Source organism: Amblyomma mixtum, chromosome 10 (assembly GCF_055824585.1).
Source record: "Amblyomma mixtum isolate Tamu chromosome 10, ASM5582458v1, whole genome shotgun sequence".
NCBI lineage: Eukaryota > Metazoa > Arthropoda > Arachnida > Ixodida > Ixodidae > Amblyomma > Amblyomma mixtum.
This window is the reverse complement of record NC_143021.1, coordinates 149,916,818-149,937,048: the sequence shown is the minus strand read 5'-3', so window position 1 is coordinate 149,937,048 and position 20,231 is coordinate 149,916,818. Positions and strand designations below refer to the sequence as shown.

The 20,231-nt window shown below is 48.2% G+C and overlaps 1 protein-coding gene across 1 annotated transcript in view; it reads left to right on the top strand.

Moving 5' to 3' along the window:
- The first annotated feature begins 14,515 nt into the window (after window positions 1–14,515).
- Window positions 14,516–20,231, top strand: part of LOC149327341 (solute carrier family 13 member 2-like) — a 56,916-nt gene continuing 51,200 nt past the window's right edge. Inside the window, exons 1-4 of the mRNA XM_089564849.1 lie at window positions 14,516–14,623; window positions 15,433–15,582; window positions 17,157–17,272; window positions 18,865–19,004. Of these exons, the coding sequence (XP_089420975.1) occupies window positions 14,516–14,623; window positions 15,433–15,582; window positions 17,157–17,272; window positions 18,865–19,004 (514 nt within the window). The remainder of the gene's footprint in view (window positions 14,624–15,432; window positions 15,583–17,156; window positions 17,273–18,864; window positions 19,005–20,231) is intronic.

Here is a 20,231-nt window from a genome sequence, read left to right as displayed (position 1 = left end):
ATCCGAAATGGCCAAGCCCAGTTCCTGCAAACCAACTTCACCGAAAATACCGGAATTTAAAGAAAGGTACGACGATTGCTTTTCTGGACGAGCTTGCAGGCATCAGAGACATATTTGCCCTCCTCGACCAACCCGTAGAACCATCTGACCGAGGCCAACAACGCATGCTTGATATCAACCCAGCATTTCAATTTCAATTTATTTCCCATGTACACATGGTGAGGGCCGAGGGAAAAAAGCAAGAAATTGTGGCTTGACGTGCCCCTCGGCCCCTACATTGCAGGGCAGCAGGTAACGTACAAATGTTTTACACAAATAGCATCTCAAAATTTATTTATTTTTATTTATTTATTTGCTACCTGCATCGCCCCGCAGGGCATTACAGCAGGGGTGTACAGACTTCATTATAGGTATAAAAGAATTATTGCAGTGCATGGAAAAATGCTTCGTTAGAGGTAATACATACAATACTCGATGGCAAACTGTTCTTGTCCCGAACAGTTCTAACAAAAAAAGAATAACGCAAGACGTCACCCTTGCAAGAAAATTCCCTAACCTTCAAGCAGTGGTGCAGTCGCATTGATATATAATGAGGTGCCTGGATATATTGTTCGCAGTTTATGCCAGTTTTTGAATAATAAAGCTCATGGAAAAATTTCAATCTGATGTACCTTCTACGGTCCTTCAACTCTTGCCAGTTAAGTTTTCGTTTGCTTTCCGTCATACGAACTTGCCGATTATAATTACCAAGAACAAATCTAACTGCCCTATTTTGAATTTTCTCTAATTTTCCTACACACTCAGATGTGTGTGGGTCCAAGCAAACACATCCATATTCAAGTATGGAGCGTACATGACTGAAATACAGCTGTGTTTTTAAGTTACTTGCTAAATGGCTAAAATTCCGCCGTAGAAAACCCAAACGTGATGCTGCCTTATTAGCAATATAATTAATGTGCTTATTCCATCGTAAGTCCGATGTAAAAAAGACGCCTAGATATTTAAATGACTTGCTTATGTTTAGAGTAAAATCATTAATTCTATATCTATACGGATGATTCGCACGTTTTCTTGTGAAGGTGACGTGAACAGTTTTGTTTATATTTAAGGACATGTCCCAACGTACACACCAGTCTGCTACAGTATCTAAATCAGTTTGCAGGATTTGCGAATCAGAATTGGAATTTACTACTCTGTAAACAACACAATCATCGCAAACAATAGTTATCAAAAATGGTTTTGCGTATTATTAGAAAAATGACAAGGAATGAAGTGTACAACAAAAAATGGTAACAAAAAAAAGGAAACAGAAAAATACACGTCATCAAACAACCGGAATTCGGTTACTCAAATCAGGTCAATACTATACGGAAACGAATGAGACAAAGAAGTAGTGAAGGGATAAAGAAGCAATGAATTTATAAAGTAGCACATACATCGTGTATAACTTGGCGGCATGCACGTGAAAGATCAACTTGTGCAGTTTGAAACTTATTTAAAAGACGGGGCAACGTGTTTGCTAGACTATGTGTACGATATATTGTGCGGTAGGTTGGAATATGCCACAGTTCGGTGTGTCTGCTAGGATAAACTTGTACATTTAGTGAAAGGTGTGCCTTGTCACGCAAGTAATTCATATTTTGTTTTATGTCCTTCTTGTATCTTTCAACTAGCCTAACATTATACATTTCATATACTTTTATGGCATTGAACTGGTCGAATAAATGGCATGTGTTTATATTGTCACGGGTCGTTCAAACGACGCGGGTCGTGGGGACGCTAGAGACCACAGGAGAGCAGGCGCGAAGGACAGTCCAAGCGGTCGCGGCCGGGCTCACGAGCGATTTCCCACCGAGCCTCTTCCTCTTTGCCGGCGATCGGCTCCCCGCTGGTTGAACATGACGTTAAGTGGAAAATAACACACATGACAATATGAGAACCGACACTAAGTACTGCACGCAGAGCCTTCTTCTGTAAAACATAAATCTTAATTTTATTGGTACCTGTAGTTGTTCCCCAAACTAAGTGCGCATAGTTCACTTGGGACATAAAGACATTACCACGGAGGAGACAAGACCAAATACGCAGTCTTCTTCAAAGGTACAGCGAATGCTTCTCATCACGTCGTAAGCAAGAACAGAGTTCGTCCAGACCCTCAGAAGACGGCTGCGATCGCAGAGTTTCCACAGCCTAATGACAAGAAAGCTATACGCAGATTCCTTGGATTGTGCGCTTATCACCGGCGAATTGTCAAGAAATTTTCGCGCATCGCTGAACCTTTGACCCAACTTACCAATGCTGACGTGCCTTTTCAATTGGAAACGCCGGAAGTGGAAGTTTTCAAAGAGATGACGCGCCGCTTACAGTCCCCTCCTGTGCTCGGGCACTTTGATGAAAACGCCGAAACCGAAATTCATACCAATGCAAACAATGTGGGCTTAGGAGCGGTTCTCGTTCAGAAAAATGGCAGACTGGAGAAAGTTATCGCGTACCCTAGCCGTTCACTGTCGAAAGCCGAGGCCAACTATTCGACCACCAAGAAAGAATGTTTCGCCATTAATTGGGCCACGTCAAAATTTCGCCGCTACCTCTACGGACGACCATTCAACGTTGTGAGCGATCATGATGCTCTGTGCTGGCTATCCAATTTGAAAGATCTCTCCGGCCGCCTTGCTCGTTGGAGTCTGCGCCTTCAAGAATTCGACATAACTGCAGCCTAGAAATCTGGCCGCAAGCATTCCAAAGCAGACTGCTTGTCGCGAGCCCCCGTCGACGCAACACCGCAAGTGGAACATTGCGACGCTTTCTTGGGACCGGTAAGCGCCAGCAGATTCGCGCAGCAGCAGCGCTCCGATCCTGAGTTGCAAAGCCTAGTTGATTATCTGAAAGGCAAGACCGCATCTCTTCCCCGGGGGCTCAAGCGCCACCAGTCGTCCTTCGTTTTTCACAATAATGTCCTCGTGGAGAAAAACTTCGCGCCCAACAGGACAGTGCATCTTCTTGTCGTGCCCAAAAATCTCAGGCAAGAAATTATGCAGGCATGTAATGATGGCCCGACTGCGGGGCATCTGGGGATTGCTCCCAAGTTGCACCGCATCCTGGAAACAATCTATCGGCCGCGGCTAGCTGCCGCCGTTTCGAATTAAGTGAAAACGTGCCGTGAGTGTCAGCGACGCAAAACGCCTCCGATTCGACCAGCCGGACTCCTGAACCCCATACCACCTCCAACGAAGCCGTTTCAGCAAGTAGGGATGGACCTCCTCGGCCCCTTTCCGACTTCATCATCAGGTAACAAGTTGATCATCGTAGCCACCGACTACATGACCCGCTACACCGGCGCAAAAGCGCTGCCTAATGTTACCGCAACAGAAGTTGCAAATTTTTTCGTCGAACAAATTCTCCTGCGACACGGCGCCCCCGAAGTGCTCATCATAGACAGAGGAACCGCGTTTACAGCGGGCCTGACGCAAGCCATCTTAAATTACAGTCAGACAAGCCATCGGAGGAGAACTGCGTATCATCCGCAAACCAACGGACTCACAGAGCGTCTGAACAAAACCATCGCAGTCATGCTCTCCATGTATATGGACGCCGAACACAAGTCGTGGGACACCATTCTGCCATACGTGATCTTCGCCTATAACACTGCCGTCCAGGAGACAACCAGGTTTGCTCCATTCCAGCTTGTCTACGGCAGGAGGCCCACGACAACATTCCACGCAATGCTCCCGCACGTTTCAGACGAAGACAACCTCGATGTCGCCGCCTGCCTTCATCGCGCCGAAGAAACCCGAAGACTTGCGCGGCGTCGCATTAAAGACCAGTAGCACACCGACGTCAGACGCTACAATCTGCGCCGACGAGAGACGCATTACAAGCCAGGTGATGGTGTTTTGATATGAATGCGAATTCGCTGCCATGGATTGAGTGAAAAGTTGCTGCGACGACACTTCGACCAGTACAGACTTCTCCGTCGCGTCGGTGACCTCGACTATGAAGTCATCCCCGACGGCACGACAGCATCTCAGCGACGACGCACACGCCCGGAAGTTGTACAGTCGCGCGCTTTAAACCATATTATGAACGCTAAAGGACTCGAAGTTTGCATTCTCCGTGTTTATTTTCATTTTTGAAGCACCGAGGCGACGCTGCTTCGGGAGGCGGGAATGCCACGTGTCATTGTAGTGTCCGTTCGTACGCGCTCAAGGCCGCATGAAAGGGGTGTCATCATTTATGTTCGTGACGCGAGAAGCAACCGGACTTATCTCGATTGATCGCACTCATGAAGAGCTGCATCTACGTTTTTCCAGATTACTGTAGATGATCTTGACCTGTTGTCTAGAAGTTTTCTTGCCGGCTTTATGTTGAGCGATGCTGCGAGCGGCGGGAATTCGTAGTTCGACCACCGCCGAGCACGCTTTTTGCTACGCCCGAGCTTGTCCAGATCCAGCGATGTTTTTTTTTTTTTTTGGCGCTGGCTTTCTGAGAAGTTTCGACAACAAATGCAGGCGGAGCCCGGATCCACTGCGACCCGGAGGTTCCGCAACCAGCTTCCCAGCCCAGGCGCCGTGCCTTTGCCGGTGCTCCGGCAAACTTCATGCCCTTCGTGCAAGTAGCAGCCTAGTCGGCCGCCCGTGACATCAGGGGAGGGGGGGATCAGCAGCCCGGGACCTGCTGCTGATCCGGTGTTCCGTGCGCCGACCCCAAAAGCGCACTGCTTCGTGTTCAGTTACTTCCGACGCGACGGCTGACGACATCGTCGACGGCATCGAGTCGGTTGTCGGCCCGAAAGGGCTAGAGAGCCTCCAGCACCACGGAGGCATGAAGTTCTACACCGCCATGGCCTCGGCTGCGGCGGAGGAGAAGATGCTCGTGGAAGGCGCCTTCAACCTGAACGGCACTTCCATCCCAGTAGCGTGCGTGGGTCCCGCCGTGGTCCACGTGCAGGCTTTTCGTGTGCCGCTGTTTTTGGGAGGCGCGGCGCTGGCGGCGGCACTGAGCTCGTACGCCAAAGTGCTGGACATCACCCATCCCGTCCTCAAGGGTCGTCGTCCGCAACGGGACACGCGTGGTCAGGATGGAAATGAAGCAGTCGGTGCCGAACTTCCTGACCGTCCAGGGCCGCCGCGTCATGTTTGACTACCGAGGCGTCCGAAAGGTGTGTTCCCGCTGCGAGCAGGACGGCCACATCGGCGCCGCCTGTCTGACGCCGCGGTGCGCTCGCTGCGTGAGCCGCGCTTAGCATGAGCCGGTGGCCAGATTTACCCCTTTTGCGCATGCCCGAAACCGAGCGACATCACGCACGGCGCAGGTGGCCGCCGTCGTCGGTGCCGTCGGTGACTTTGTCACTTGACCTTTCGCCGCAGCCGTGCGTTGCTGCGCATGTGCACCGCCGCTTCTCCTCGGCGCCACCGTCTGACCTTTCGCCGCAGCCGTGCGCAGTGCGCATTTGAAAGGAGGGGTATTTAAGTAACGTTTGGGGCTACAGTCATAACTACATTACAGCAAATGGTCGGTTACCTTGTTATCTAAGCATAAAATTCTGCCCAATGTCCGAAAAGTGTGTTTTATTCTATTCTTAGCAGTTGAAATTTGTGTACCTTAAAGGGAAGCTGAAGAGATTTTCGAATTCATTAAGATGCTCACGTATGGATGTGGGAACCTTAAAAATCATGCGGGTGAAATTTTTTGCAGATTAATAACTTAGGAGCGACGTAATCGCCGTTTAAAATTGCGCGGTAGCTCCGCCCCCCGCTGTCCGCCGAGCGCTGCTGATGACCCTGACGATGCGAGCCGAAACCGGAAACCGTGGGGTGGTGACGTAAACATTGGTGTTCCGTCGCCACGCAGCCTCCGCGACCGTGCTTGTTTCTGCGTGCGTGCCATCGTAAGCTGCTTCGATCTGCCGTGTGTTCCTGTATTTGTGCTTTTTTATGTTTGTGGTGACGTACAGAAACGTGGGCAGCATCGAGTGAAGCGGTGGACCATCATGCCTGCGTTCTGCGCAGCCTTCGGCTGCACTAACACCGGCGGCCGCGACGATGTGGTCTTTCATAATTTCCCGCAAAATAAGAAGCTTTCCGCGAGGTGGGTCGCTGCTGTGAAGCGAAGGGATTTCAAACCCTCAAAGACTACAGTGCTATGCTCTGACCACTTTCGGGATGAAGATTATAACCATAGCCTGTCGATAATGCGTTCATTGGGCCTGTCAACAAAGTCAGCTGGACTGAAACCCGGCGCAATACCGTCTGTCTTCGCGCACAGGAGCTCGTCACCGCCATCGAGGCCAGCTTTCGCGAAAAGTAGGAAGCTCGAGGTAAGAATTTGTGTATTAACTCTATGAGAATTTGACTGCGCGAACCGGTGTTCTCTGTAGTGTATGGCGCGTAATTTCGTGGATGCAAGACTTCCGCTAGCAGTGAGATGAACGGCGCTGGAATGAGAATGTCAGGACGGCAGCAAACTGCAGCTTACAAAATAAGTGCTTAGCTGTTATGCTTGCAGGCATGCATCATGCATCTCGTACAGCATTACTCATATCAGAACTCGGCCCTAAATTTTTTGGCTGAGTAAAAATCGTTAAACTGCTATTAATACTGCAAGAGGTGGAGCGACGCGAAGTGCGCCTCACAACCAGAGACTGCGCGCCGCGCGTGAGCAGAGAACTTCGTTCGGTAACCGAGCACGTGAAAAGACGTTATATGCAGACTCTTTACTCAATTATGTTGGAGCTGAGATATTCTAGGATTCATGCGTAGCCCTGAGTGGCGAGAACAAAGGGAGTAGTACGCGGCACATTTTTCTTCGTGGTCGGAGCGCCGAGAAAACTGTTTGCACATGTTTCTGGTATACGGGCGCGCTGCGTTTCGTTTTGAATTTGGTTTCGCCTGGGGCCTGGCTGATAGCAGCCTCGTCAGCGCCCAATGTGCGCAGTCATGGCTCTTGCAGTCCGGCCCCAAAGCGCACACTTTTTTTGAGCGATCTACGTCGGACGCGGCCGCTGATTCTGTGTTAGCGCTTGAAGTTGCCTGTCAGGGTTTTTAAAGTGATCTTTTTGCTTGGCTATAGTATTTGCAGGAGGTGCTCCAAATCTGCAAATACAACATAATATGAAATACAACATAATATGAAAATAAAAATTTAATTAAGATATGCATTTTAGTGAGCTAATGGAAGCCTTCTGCCTATTACTAGTGTCTGCCGTATCCCCCAATATAGCCCCAGGTATAAAATTAATACAAGGTTAGTTACCCATTTTTTAAAATAAATTTTGGACCTCCTAAAGGAACACCTGGTATATAATAAATGATCTCACTTCGCACGGAGCTCGCCAATCAACAAAATGGTTTATGAAATAAACCAGCAGATTTTACTCATACTGAAGCACACTTTTGTTCTGTTTGGAACAATAACATCATGTTGCTTATGCCTTTCAGTTTCTTGCTGAACTGCTGCAAGATCAAGACTGCGCCCCAGACGAGAGTGCAAATGAAGAGTGCATGGAAAATGACATCACACCTGGAGGCTGCACACCACCAGGCAGTCAAGAATCCACACCAAACGGCAATACAAATCAGGACTGTGCAACAAGTCGAATGCCACTGGCAGATGCTGCTAAGGACCCTGCCATCGAACTTTTCTAAAAGTGATGACAAGGCTGACAAGTCTGTTCAAGTTCTAATGCAGCCAATAACAGTAAAGTGTTCTGCCAGGAATACGTTTATAATAACACATGTAGTCGTAAAAAATTGCCGAGTGCAGCATGGCTTCATACATTAATAATAATATTATATAATTGTGCGCCACGTGTGCTACAGCCAGCCTTGCGATTCGGCCTGCTTGGTTGCAGCACGAGGCCATCGAGAACAGCGCGATCAAGGCGGCCGCAAACGGATGGAGATATTCCTACAAGGGCTTGCAGTATGAAGCAACTCGCCTAAACAAGGATTTCAATTTACTGCCAGATCCCATCTTGGCACGCAGAACGGAAGGCGCACGTTTGTCACCTCGACGAGTTCTGCCGCAAAGCGCCGCGAACTTCTGTCTTTCGCGTGTGTTATGAACCGAGCCGGCACGCAGCGACCATGAAGCGATGCCAGCATAAAATTTGCGTGCAAAAAGAGCCTGATAACTTCTTGCGCTTGTTAATGGTCTGTGTGGATTACAAGCAGATTTGCGGCAGCACCGACAAGCGGCAAGACAACAATGCCGACGATCGCATCCCGCTTACATTGCATTAGGAAAATTTCGTGGAGCAGTGCTATACTATACATTTGCTCGCTTCAAAATTAATTTATTGCATCTCTGAATGAACTTTGGCTAGAAAAGTATGCTTACCAATGGACATTTCCAACACGTGGAGATGCTGACGCTTCGCTTTCGTTCAAGCCAAAAGCACCGCTTGCGCCAGCATCGTTGCTTCCTTGGAGCGGTTTGCTCTTTGCGATGGGTTCGTACATGTAGGGGATGACGCCAAGATCCTCCTGGTATTCTTCGATGTGTTCCATCGTGATATAAGCATCAAACCAACAACCGGAACACCGCGCGCCGCGCTCCATGTACTACATCGGCGGCGACCGAGCCGGGCTCACCGCGCCAACGCCAGTGTTTACGTCACGAGGCGCCCAGCCAATCACAGGCGGCAACGAGGCGCGCGAGCTGGCTCGAGGCTGCTGCGGCACTTTTCGCCAAAATAAAATAGGTTTGCGCTTTCTTTTGCCTAATTTCGATGAGAAATTCGAATTCCGTGGGTGGAAAACTGTAAAGTGTATCTGTTCACTCAATTTTTTGGTGAAACCTTTCAGCATCCCTTTAATAACATTTTTCAAGAAATATTTTTATAATACATTTTTATTATTATTTATACATTTTTTTCTAGTTTGAGTAATTGCACCAATGTACTTGACCGTCTCACACCTTTTTTTCCCCACAAAATACTTCCTTCGCATTCACCAACGTACCTTGGGCAATCGCCCCGCTTGCGTACGTGCCATTTTTAGTGAGGGAGAAGAAGAAGAAGAAGAAGAAGAAGAAGAAGGCGCCTTTCGTGTTCCAGACATCAGCTTGCGGACGTTCCACGGATCGTGCTTCGTTTCTGCCCGCCTGCGTCGGTCCCTGGCAGTGCTGGACGTTTCTTTTTGGTGAGGCCATTCCACGTTCGGGGGTTTTTGGCCAGGTTCCCGGGAGTGGGTTCGGCAGCTTGTTTCGCCAGCCTATTCATTGAAAGCTTGCCTCCGATTTCATTCGGAGAAAAATCGTGGCGACGCATTTCTAGAGGCGCTTGTATCAATAGGTGATGGAATGCTGAAAATAAAGATCCCTTAGACGATCCAGCAGAAACTCAAGAGTCTAAGGGATCGCTATCTAGACGGCTTGAAATGCGACCTTTCGGGGGGCATGGTATTGTTTGCATATCAGGAAACACTGAGTGCCTGTCGGAGGTGCTCTATTGTATGCATTCACTTCTATTCCGGTTGAAGCTTCTATTCCTGAACAGCTCGCGTGCACTAGAGGCACTGTAAGTGGACTGGACTCGTCATCTACCACTCAAGAAATTATTGAGGATTTCTAGGATGCAGGAGCGGGGGTTAGTTCAGTGTACCGCTGCTCTTGCGAGGGGGTTCGAGTGCGTGTTGTTACGGAGTCAGTTATAACATCTTTTGCTGGTCGCGCATGCCCTTCGGAGTTGAAAGTTTGGCGAATTGAGTATCGCGTGGACCCACTGCATTCACGTCCCCTGCAGTGAACCAACCGCTGGCGTTTCGTACACAGTGGTAGAGCCTGTAAGTCGGCGGCTAGATGCCGGGTGTGTGGTGACGGGCACTCTTCCTACAGCTGCACCGCTGGACACCAAACTTGTTGCTTATGCAACAACGTTCACGGCGCCGATGAGGCCACTTGTGAAAAACGGTCACAGGAACGCAGTTTATTGAAATTAATTGAACAAAATAGCTGCTGCCAAGCAGACCCTCATGCACTCCTTGAACACAAGAAACATACTCACGGCTGCCTTGTGTGTTCCTCTGTTCCTGACCTCGACGCCGCAGTGTCTACCTCAATTGTGTCAACAGTCGAAAAAGCTATTTCAGTTGAGATCCAGCGTATGCGCAGAGCTTTACGGAGGCAATGTCTGATACTGTTGTGAGTCAGGCAGTTTGTAGTGTCAGCAGCATCAGCTTCAGTTCAAGCCTGTGCTGAAAGTTTCATTGGCACGTCATCACCCAAAGGCCCTTGACACGTGCCACTTCTCGATAGCGCCCCTGTCAGTCTTTCTCGCAACAGTGTTTGCAGTAATGATGTCGAAATGACTTTCCCTGCGCATAAGCGTCGTGCTCCCATCTCTCCCTCCAAGTCCTCCGTTCCTTAGGTCAAAACTAAAAAAGGACCTAAGATCTAAAGTCACTTGCAAGTCTGGTATCCTACAAGGAGGCTGTTACAGCCTCTATTCTCGAATACTAATCATGACAGGTGTAAAGGTTCTCCAATGTAATTGCCTCTCCATCTTCTCTTCCAGATTAAAACTTCTGTTATCTTCCCATAACCTTACAAGAATTTGGTTCTCCCCTGTAAAGTTTTTTTAATTCAAAAGGTTTCGTGTTTTTCGAGCGGACGACATAAATGGTAGCGGCGGCGGGTTACTGACCCTGATTTCTTTAAAACTGTGTCAGTGGGCATTAATGACTAAAAAAGTAATGCTTCCTGAGCGCGAGCTCTTTGCTGTAGATATTACTTTACCGCAGTGTGCCACTGTCAGTCGCTAATGTCTATTTTCCAGCAGGATTAGCCAGAAGACACTACCTAGATAGCTAGCCTGCCAGCTCTAATAGGGTCATCACTGCAGGGGTCTTCAGCTCACATTACGTTCTCTGGGTTTACTATACTGTGACTCCAATGGACAGATGTTATGGGCATAGATGTCGGCAAATGAAGTGCGCTGCTTCAGTTCTCGGGCCATGACCTGCATCCATAGAAATTCGCGTTCAGTTCTCGATATGTCCTTGGCAGCAGTAGGGGTAGGTATAGGGTCATGATCAACAGTTCACTGTGGTACATCTAGTGACCGCTTTCCAATTAACTTCAGCATCTTGGTGAGCCTACTCTGAGATCATTGTTCTGCTCTAAAACTAGTTAATCTGGAGCCTACAAACCTTCGATGCGCGCTTCCCTAACATCTGATTCTAGTTTATATAAGAGCGACACGGCTCAGCGAGTGTCCTCTTCAGTTTACAAGGCCGGAGCATTCCCAGTTCACTGTGCGGTCTGCTGTTCGTAATAAAACGCTATCTCCATGGTGGAACGATACATGTGAGACAGCCTTTGGCCGCGCTAAAGCACCATGGAGGAGCCTTTCGCATAACCAGAGTCCGGTAAATTGGATCAACTACAAAATTTTGTCGCCCTCCTTTAAAAGAACCATAGCAAAAGCAAAGGATGACTGAAATAAAAATTTGAATACATAATTGTCACAGCCAGACAATAGGAAAGCTTTGTATCGTTTTATGGAACAGGACAAAACTCCTCAGCCATGCAGTTAACAAGCTTGGTTGTGCTGTATCCTCATGAGGCGAAGGATGAGTTAGAGCGAATGACACGTTTCCAGGAGCAGCGTAGAGTCTCACTTTTCGCCTTGCACTCCTGCTCAGACGATTGTTGCGGTTGGCAAGTCAGAGCTGCTAACTATAGCTTCTTCGATGCAGTCCTCAGCTCCGGGTTGGGACGGTGTCACGGTCGGTGTAGTGAAAATCTTAGCTCAAAAGATCACTCAAGACCTCCTCGATCTGGTTAATGAATCATTGGAAACTACATGGCTGCCCCACTCCAGTAAGTTGGCGAAAATAATATTACTCCTAAAACATTCAAATTAAGGTTTTGATGTTGATAATCTTGGGCCGATACCTCTAATATCCAATGTGGTAAAGCTCATAGAAAGAGTTTCACATAGCCGCCTACCAAAGAATGTATCAGAAATCAAACGCATTGAGGCGCATGTCGATTTAGAGAGAAGAATCCGCCTTGTTATGCGCCAAAATGTAGCATCAGCGTTAGTGACGCTTCACATTGCTAAAGCAAACGACAGTGTTGCAAAATTCGGTCCTTCTCACCAAAATGTCATCCCCACATCCGCCGCTCTACAGCTATGTGTGGATCTGTTGGTTTTTAAAAGGACGACAGTTCTCAGACGCCTCTGGCCAGGCCAGAGGTGAGCCGCAGGGGTCTGTGCTTTCACCACTTCTTTGCAACATGCTTATGCGCGACATACCCGCACTCCCTGACGTTACGATTTTTGTTTACGCATACGACATAGCCTCCTTTGCCTCTACAACAGCCATTCGTGCCCTATATCTTTCTCTCCAGGCTTATCTCAGTGCACTCCAGGTTCGAATGGATAACAAAAATTTGGTATTAAGCGTGGACAAACGTAGTATGCTAGTTATTCAATCCATGCCTCTTTATGTATCGTTACACTGAGAACCACAGGTGGTAGAAATTTCAAAAGTACTTCACTAAGACGTCCCTAATAGCCTGGGTCGCTTTGTTACTTTACACCCCCATAGACCATAAACACTATTGCTCCGACAACGTACCACAAGGGCAATCCTTGGGACATCCAGACATTAGAAGAACTTCTTGCTGGGCGAGTTGATGCATAGCTTTCTTGGGATGGCGTTGCGCACACGAACAAACAAACAAAGGAAGAGGCAGAAGACAGAAAGAGCGCTCTTTCTGTCTTCTGCCTCTTCCTGTGTATGTTTGTTCGTGTGGGCAACGCCATCCCAAGAAATCCAGACATTATTTCTGGAGAACGATGAGCATGCACTCAGTAGGCTACTACAAATAAGTAATAGGAAATTTTGCATGCACCGGGACCCGCTTCTGCTCCTTGACAAAGCCTATGTCATACTAATTTTACAATTCTGCTGCATACTCTTTTTCTAGCTCCCGTAAATACAAGCCTCATCCGTTGCTGCTGCTAGAAAGGCATGCCTTACGCCTCTGCCTAGGTCTCCATCAATCAATCTCCACCGCAGTTCTTTACCTGGAGGCTCGTGCTCGCGACCTTAACTCCCGTTTCCGCCTTTTAACCGTCAGGACATTCTTGCGGGCATTTGAGTCTGATCCCACTGTGGCTACATTAATTTTTTTTTCTCCCACCCGTCCCTCTTTCTCACTCATCGTTGGCCAAGGTTCCGACTGCCTTGAGTTGTTTTTACTCATAGTTTTATATCGAACATTGTTGTGGATCCAAATTTTGTACGTACAGTTGGTTACGCAACGTCCGCTTTGAAGATTTTCCCACTTAATGCAAAGCATGTGCCTGCCAGGACACTAACGGGTCTACTCTATGATCACCTAGACAATATCCCGCATCGCACTGTTTCTGCTACAGATGCGTCTGGAGCCGGCCATAAGGTAGCGGTTGCTATTTTTAACGTCTGTCACAGGTGTTTTTGGGTTCAAGTCCCGGATTACACACCCATATTTCTAGCGGAGTTTATGGCTTTTGGCCTGGCTGCTTTGAAAATTCCCAACAATGTTTCCCAGGTGATATTCCTCTCAGATTGTCTCTCTGTATTCTTCGCGCTGGAGTCCACAGGGGACGCTCTTTTGTGCCGCTCACTAAAGTCTTATTCCGGGATGAGTGAAAGACGTGTGCTTTGTTTATATTCCAGGTCGCTGAGGCATTTTTCAAAATGACGCAGCAGACTTCTCGGCAAAATCAGCTCTCAATGCACCAGTCGCCTGTAGCGTCCCTAATATCATCGTTTTCAGAATGTCGAGTTTTAAGCCTTCTCAGTATATAACCGCCACGTGCAGCGATTACTTGCCCTCTACCGTTGATTACCAACATCTCGTGTACTCATGGGAGGCTCGTGCGTGTAAATCCCGGCAGTGTGAGGTAGCCATGACTCTCACGCGGTGCAGGCTCCCCCGCTTAAATCTTTACTTATTCAGATGCGGGTTCAGTCCCGCAAACCTTTTGCGCGGCTTGTGGAGACAGCAGAGACATTGGAGCATTTACTACTAATCCTACTTTCTTGACGGGGATTTGCGCATCTAGATATTCCCATTACAATGTAAGGACTCGCTTTGTCGGTCCCGCTTCTCTCCTTCGGTGCAAGTGCCAGAGATGTTGCATTGCATCAAGTTTGCGAATACCTCCGCAATTACAAAACAGCTAACGGCAGATTCCATTTGTAAATGTATTCAAAATGGCCCCATTTAAAAGATCACTCAGTAATATTCATGTATTCAATTATCTGACCTTGTCTCCCGTTTTTCTTGTTTGTTTGTTTCCTCTTTAGTTAACCTCTGACTAATCACCCACACCACAGCTGTTAGCTTGGCACCAACTTACCCTCTTCTTTTAGCCCCCTCACTGAAACCTGGCCAATTCCCTGTCGTGGGTATGTTCCATGTTACTAGGTCAACAACAACAACTCACGGTGGCGGTGGTGTCGTTTTTTTATGAAGGAGGACCAAACCACTCCCCAGATTTTGACCAGAGGCCAACACGATGACGGCCGACCACCGCTGTTCCCGGCAGTTGCGTGACCAATGGCGACGTGTCGTGCTCGTCGTCGTGCCAGCGCTGCTGACGCCCATTTTCATGTACCTGTCTCCGGTTCGTACGCGCAGTTTTCCTTACTTAGCAGCTCGCTAGTAAAACGCCTGTTAGTTTATGTGATTCTTGCGTGGGTCTACAGATGGAGTTCACATTTACGCCACGGCGTATTTCTTATACTTGGCAGCCCATAACGATATGGACCTGGAAACATGGCGAGAATTATTCGTCGTGTATTGCAGCGAACGGCGTTACGAGCAATTGCTGATACAAGCGCTCATTTTGGTAAAGGAAAGCTAAGATCTGATACCTCGACGAATTGGCATTCCGGTGCCGTTGCAGCCGTTCCCTAGAAAAGTGTCACCAGAGGCTATAGAGAGCATATCACGCGGGTACAGCTTTTTTGACACGTGTAAAAGCGCAAGTGTTTGCTTCTGGTGCGTGCTGTAGGCCTTTAAACTCCAGCGTTTCAGGTGAGGTGTCCTGAAGATGATGTTATTCTTTGTTATAGCTCAAAACTTATTTGTAGCATCCACTACTATAGTTTCACCTGAACAAGGTTCTAAGTGGTCAAAAGGTGACATTGTGAGCATTACTGCCGTGGCTGATTACACGATATGAAGCTATATTTTACACAAAGTTAGCGGCGCGAAACTCGTGTGAAAGTTCTGTGTACTGCTCATCCGGTGTCCTGAGAAACGTATTTCAGCTAGAAGGTTCAGATATGGAATTTCCCTCATCCCTTCCCCTCTTGTTATTCGCTTCTTCTTCTTTGTCGTAATTTTCCAGCATTCACTGGGTATTATACTTTATTCCTTTTACCTAACCTAGCTTGCACGTGGACACCTGCCCCTTGTCAATGTGCGCAGGAGCTGCGGTGTGCGTTCGAGATGTGCCTGCTCAACTGCTACCTGCTGCTGAACGAGATACCGACAGCCATCAGCGCGCTTCTGCCGGTCTGCCTGGCGCCCCTGCTGGGACCAATGTCGACGGAGGAGGTCTGCGCCATCTACTTCGGGGTGAGCGGCCCTCAGGCACTAGTCTTCGTTCCGTAGTGTTACCTGACTGATCGGTTTCTCAAAGTCCCAGACTATCTCGTGCGCGGAAACATATCTAAGCGTGAGGGAGAGGAAGCTCTTGCATTTTGTGATGGTGCGCAACCAACGGGTTGTTTTCTTACGCAATACGAGAGATTTCCTGAAGTGCGATAGTTTGAATGCATAAGAAGTAAAAAAATTGATTTCTGGTTTTCAGTTATTGCAGCGCTTGTTGTCTTGGCTTCGTTCCATGGTTTCAACTAGTCGCCGTCGGATGGAGCGCGCTTGAGCGTTGGAACGCGGCCCGTGCCTCGCGCCAGCCTAGCAGGGGGGCACGCGGTCAGAAGAAGACTCCGTCCGATTCCAAGAAACGCCTCCCAGGAAAAGATTCTAAAGAGAGGAAGGCGTGAAGTTGCGCCCTCGTAAGCAATAGCGACAGTCGCAGTGATAAAACCGCGACCTGTTACTCAGCACATCAGTCGTATTTCGGAGAGGCCATAAATTCAGCCGAGGCGGGGCACCGTGCTCGTAACGGTACACGCATGCGGTAACTATAATTAGGGGGAAACAAAGGCGCAGTAAAAGTCACACTCCAAGTAATTACCTCAACCTTACCTAAAAGATGATGGAGGCTATGCAAAAAAGAAAGAGGTGTCGTAGTGGAGAGCGCCTGAGTATATCCGATAATTCTGAATTCTTCAACATTTACTGGCATCGCCTGTTTCGCATTGCGCTCTATGGAAACACCTCTGGTGCTACTGCTGCTGCTGCCACCAAATGGGAAAATAAAAATTTCACGGGAGACTTCAGCCCCGTCCTAAAGGTGTGGCGCAATAGCGTTCTCAGCGGACCTAGGCACACTTTGCTTATCACTTTGAAGGAACGGAGACCGTTCTTTATTTTATATTAGTTGTCTGTATATGTTTGTTTTTAATTTACCACAAGGCACACGACACCTCCGCGTTTAAAGAACGTTCTTCACTGGTCAAGAGGTAGCACGTCCTGCCCACGGCTTAAGCTCTTCGAGTCCGTGCTCAGCCATTTTTCTTTTCAACGCAACAGCCTTTTTTTTCGCCATAGGAACTACCTAATGAAGGTGAAATGATTTCGCGACCCTGCACACCACTTAGGTGAATTGTGTAGTAAAGTCATTCCTGTGGCACAGTGCGATCGTTGTTGGGGGCTTAAATCACCCGCCTGAGGGGATGTGGTTGTGGGGTCACGTCCCTCTCGACCGATGCCGATTTTCTCGGCACGCCGACGCTTTCGTGGTCCGCAAACGCTATAGGAGGCCCCCAACACTATCGCGCTAAAGTCGCAGTGGCATGACGAGTGGCTCCTTCTGGGCCCCTACTACTGTCCCGTGCACATAGAAAGAAATTGAAGGAACAAGATGAGAAGGAAAGATAAAAAAATTCACGTCATTGCAACCGCGCCATTTTTCACTGCATTGATTCTACTTGACAGCGATCAGTGTTTTGCAAAGGCGGCGCATATGCTTGCTGGTCCCTCGAAGAATTAATACCGGCTCCTTCCTTGTTGCCTTCTTGTGGCAGCCCTCGCAGCTGTACTTCATCTCAGCCACTGTGATCGCCGTGGCCGCAGCTGAGTCGACGCTGTCCCGACGGCTCGCCCTACACGTGCTGGCCCGTCTGGGCCCCGGCACCGGAAGGTTTGTACTCTGTTTCTTAACATATGCGTCTACCACGGTAACCGACGATAATGCACAAATATCTACCAGCACAGTGAACATGAAAAACATTAACTGTGGTTAATATTTACCCACCTTTGTCCTATTCTTTCTTCTGCGGTTGCATGCTTGGATTCAGAATCCACCAGCTAGCACAAAAAGGAGTTTTCATGAAGCATCACTCAACCGAGTAGCAGAAGAGAACTTACCGCTATGAGAACTAGCCTCATTACTCCAGATTGCCAATAACATACGTGGACATGCAGTATTTAGCTTGCGAGATTCCGATCTATTCCTTCATTTTGTTATTTTATCGTAATTTTTTGCTTATCTTTCACACGCTGTAATCCTGATTGTGCTCTTCTTTGCGCATGCTCATCGCTTGATGGTGGTGATCGGCTCCTATATATTAGACGTGGTGGCTTTTCGAAAAATAAAGTTGCAAGTTAGCGCCTGCCCTGTCCACTTCTGTGTCGTCCGTGTCCTTTTTTGCGCTATGTTTTCTAAGAACTGTTACCAACTAGCCCAAACCAAGCTACTGTTATTCATTCATGCCCTGCCATTTCAAAGGCAGCTCGTTTGTAAAATTAGAGTCGCTTCAATTGGTGGCTTTAAGTTTAAATTTTACGTGCTGAGGGTAATTTTCTTTGTTGCGCAGTATTTTTGGTGGTATTTTTCCCTTCCACTGCTAATGTCATCTAACATAGCGTGAACTTGTGCTTGTTTGCCCGGTTCTTTAGTCATCAAGGCGCGTTTCGCATATTTGTTCTCTGCTTAGGAGAGACCAGTTTTGTCGGCATTATGTATGCTGAGTTGGAGTTGACGTGGTAGGCAAGCTACATAATCATTTAACATGATTCTGCATTTAAAAGCTTACCGGTGCTAAGCGACATCTTGGTTAATGGCATCCTATATCGAAATGAAAAAGAAGGAATGTTCATGGGCAGGGCATGTAATGCGAAGCCTGGGTATGCGGTGGTCGTTAAGTGCAACGGGCTAGATTCCAAGAGAAGGCGAGCGTAGCAGGGGCCGACCAAGGTAAGGAGGGCGGATGAGATGACGTAGTTTGCGAGGATAATATGGCCGCAGCTGGCGAAGTACAGGGTTAGCTGGATGGACACGAGAGGGGGCTTTGTCCTCCATTGAACGCAGTTATGGAGATGATGATGGTGACAAAATAACAAAATGTCGCCTTTTGCTGGGTTAGTTTGCTGATGATCTAGGTGCACTTTAAATGATTTTGTTGCACAGCGGTACACTGCCATGACGAGTTACCGCTGTAGGCGCAGCCGGGCTGACATTCCAGGTATCCTTCTCAGCCAGGAGCCCGGGAAATTTGGTAGCTATTTGATTTAATGCTACCGATTATTCTGATAAGCAGCAGCGTAATCGCGGTGTACAGCTCGATTCTGTGAGCAGTGTTAGGTCGTTCCTGCTGAAACTCTCGCGCGATATTCTTGTTGCCTGTGGTGTTGAGGGCAATGCCATCAAGTGAGGGAGAAAATGAACAAGTACGTAATGCCTGCACGACGACGATTGGACCTTCCGAATTGGCCTTCCCCGGTCACCTCTAGGCTGGTGTGCGGCACTGTTCTGGGCAGCGTGCTACTGTGCTTCGTCTTCAACTCTCTCGTGACCGCGCTGCTGCTTGTGGCACTGGTGGATAGTATCTGCGACGAGCTGTGCCTTGTGCTACTAGACCCCATCATCAAAGGTGAGCTCCTCCACATTGCCCGTCCAATCTTCGAGGCTGTGGAATTAGCAGTTGAGATAGAGTAGGCCGTTCAGGGTTAGATGTTGGTGCGTCTACATCATTGAGTCTTCGGTGTGCATTCATCGCGCTCTTAGCCGTCTGAAGAGCTATAACGAGCAGCTTATCACTCTACTGTTCATTGCTAAAGAGGGATGGCCGGTCAGGCTTAACATAATTATTTCACTTTGAGAATGCTACGAACGTTCTTTTAGTGCTTAAAAAGGTTGCTGTGGTGCTGACAAAACCGTAAATGAAGTCCCTGATTTACAAATTTTCCGGTGTTATGGCGTACGTTCACCCTGTTTTCTCAATTTTGTGAAGTGTTCTTTGGCGTTCACCTTCTGATGATGTCACCGAGAGCATGGCTCCGATCCCGAGCCGCCCTGAAGCACGCTGAAGTAAACAACGAAGACGTCTGACTGAAGGATAAGTTTTGTTCATGTACTATAATGCTAAGTATGAGCTACACCACGCGAGCGTGTGAGCAAGCGCTCTGCAAAGCTGTACAGTGGCACCGATCGTTCCGTGTTTCCGAGTTATCAAGAGGAAGAGTGTAGCTGTTCTTGCAAGCACGCATCACCTCCACTTGCTTGCTTTCCCCTTCACCCTCGCTCAGTCTCGTTGTGACATCAGTTTCGAAAATGATAACGGTAACCGCCGATTGGCATCCAAACTTCGTGCATGCTCGGGCCAGTCTCGATTCACACAATCGATAATATTTAGTATGCCAATTTGCGGTTCATCATGGACTGAACGGGGGAGGCTGGACTGAAGCGCCACAGACTAATATGCTTGAAAGCGGCTTCGTGTAGTGCCCAGATTAAATAGAAGTACGGTCGTCATCTTGCAGCATGTCCCGGGTGACCAGTATTGAGCGAACGCGGATAGTTAAACTGTCGTTAATGCAATATACCCAACGCCAAACAGTTGAAGTGACTAGGAGGTCAAGTAAGGTTGTCAGCCGCATTGTCCAAGCTTAGAGGAATGAAGGCCGTATCAGCGACGCTCCTCATAAACGTCACCCTCGAGCAACGACAGCAGCTCATGACAGGAATATTATTGACACCGCGCGTACGATCCCCTGGCGGATCGCCAGGTGCGGCCGCTGGCGTGTCTGCGAGTCTGTCAACACTAAAGCTAATGCTGGCAGAAAGAAACGTGAAGAGGCATGTGGTGGCGCCGAAGCCG